The following is a 2,095-nucleotide window of genomic DNA, read 5'->3' as shown; positions in this document are numbered from 1 at the left end:
CTGGGCTCGGTGGGACGCTGGCCGCATTGGCCGCGCTGCTGGCGCTGGCGGGCGCCGCCATGGACGAGTGCGCGGAGGAGCGGAGCGGGCGGGCGCAGCGCTGCATGCCCGAGTTCGTCAACGCCGCCTTCAACCGCACCGTGGCGGCCACCAACACGTGCGGCTCGCCGGCCGAGGAGTACTGCGTGCAGACCGGCGTCACCGGGGTCACCAAGTCTTGCCACCTGTGCGACGCCGCCCAGCCCCACCTGCGCCACGGCGCCGCCTTCCTCACCGACTACAACAACCAGGCCGACACCACCTGGTGGCAGAGCCAGACCATGCTGGCCGGGGTGCAGTACCCCAGCACCATCAACCTCACCCTGCACCTCGGTGAGTGCGGCCCGCCCTCCCGGCGGCTCCCCCTGCCATTGGAGCGGGCTGAGGGGGTCAGACCCACCCGCAGCAGCTTGTAGTGCCTGGGTTGCCAAATGCGGCCACCTTGGCATGGGTCTCAGTTGTAGCCCTGTTGGTCTAAGGACAGAGGCACAGCACACTTTTTGGTAAATCCAATCACTTTGGTTAGACCAACTCAGAGAACCTTGTCTGCCCCCTTGGCAAGGTGGGGGAGTCCAGGAAGTATTTGGGGGACAACAAGATTGGAGAATCTCTTTAAGCTAGGTTCTTTGGATAGGTTTTCCAGATATCGAACCTAAATTTCTCTTGCAGCAACTTGAGACCATTGCTCCTTGTTCTGTCAGGGTAGATGTGATCTCTTTTGTTAGACCACCTAAATAGTTGGGGACAAAAAACTTGCAAGGAACAATTTTTCCAACTGTTTAGTTGGTCTAATAAAAGAGATTGCATCTACCCTTACAGAACAAGAAGTAATGGTCTCAAGTTGCAGCAAGGGAAGTTTAAGGTAGGTATTGGGGGGAAAAGAATTCTCACTAGAAGGGTAGGAAAACACTGGAGCAGGTTACCCGGAGAGGGAATGTTCTCTCCATCCTTGGAGGTTTTTAAGACCTGGCTAAACAAAGCTTTAACTGGGATGATCTAGTTGCTTTGAGCAGGGGGTTGGACTAGGTGACCAGAATAATTTTTTATGATTCTGTGATTCTTCCCAAAGACACTTGTCTGCCTTGTTTTAAACTCAGCTTTTAATGCCCTATTCATACTGCAGCTGGGTGTGGGAGTTGTGCTTCTTAGCCAGGAGCACTGGGAGGAGAGACTGAAGAGGCCAGGCTTGGTCAGTGTAGAGAAGAGATGCCTGAGGGGTGGCGGGATGGGACAACATATGGGTTTGGGAAATACTAAAGAGGGAGTAAACAGTAAATCAGCAGGGATTTAATTTACTGCTTACTCCCTCCAGCAATGTAAGAACTGGGGGACACAAAATGAAGCTAGTACGTGTCAAATTGACTGCCAGGGAAAGGAAGCTCTTTTTCATGCAGGGTGTCTGTCACTCGGGTGTGGCACTCATTGCTGCCAGATGTTGTGAAACCTGAGAATTTAGCCAGATTTGAAAAAGGATTGGATCATTCTTGGAGGAAAGGGGCATGGGGTAGCTATTGAGCATGAGAGTTCAGGATACAGTCTCTGAATCAGACCTTCCTACACCTTAAATGCCAGAGGCTGCAAGCAAGAGAGGGCCCTGGTCAGACCCAGTTCACTCCCTTTCAGCATCTGCTCTCTGCCTCTGTGGGGCACAGGAGACTGGACCTAGGATCTGACCCAGTAAATGGCAGTTCTTATGCCTTGATCCTCTCAGGGGTGCTGCACACTGCTAGCACCATGTGCAAGTGTGATCCACAAAATAAACCAAAGGTATCAAATGAGAATCTGCAGTGTCTAAAACGTTCTGCCCTGCTGGGGTCTTTCTGAGCTCTTTGTAAGAGAAGAAAAAAATATATTATCTGTCTGTAGTAAAAAAAGGAGTGGAAGCTAAGAGCCAGTGTTTTCCCAGGGGGTCTTCAGTCTGTCGGGAGGTGCCTTGAGTCCAGAAGGTTGAGAACCACTCTCCTAGAAACTTCAGTTACCTTTGTTGTATAAATGAGATATACATGATGCTCCCCCTAATTATTCCCTTCCAGTTCTCCGCCCCCCCCCCCCCCCC

General features: G+C 52.0%; 1 protein-coding gene across 1 annotated transcript in view; it reads left to right on the top strand.

Moving 5' to 3' along the window:
• Positions 1 to 9: 9 nt before the first annotated feature.
• The window catches only part of LAMC1 (laminin subunit gamma 1), a 208,937-nt gene continuing 206,851 nt past the window's right edge, over positions 10 to 2,095 (top strand). Inside the window, exon 1 of the mRNA XM_019501751.1 lies at positions 10 to 372. Coding sequence (XP_019357296.1) covers positions 60 to 372 — 313 coding nt within the window. The 5' untranslated portion in view covers positions 10 to 59. The remainder of the gene's footprint in view (positions 373 to 2,095) is intronic.

The sequence above is a fragment of the Gavialis gangeticus genome, unplaced genomic scaffold, assembly GCF_001723915.1.
Source record: "Gavialis gangeticus isolate Ggan-Ray unplaced genomic scaffold, GavGan_comp1, whole genome shotgun sequence".
Lineage (NCBI taxonomy): Eukaryota > Metazoa > Chordata > Crocodylia > Gavialidae > Gavialis > Gavialis gangeticus.
Note: the sequence above shows the minus strand (reverse complement) of the source record. Positions and strands in the feature narration are given on the sequence as shown.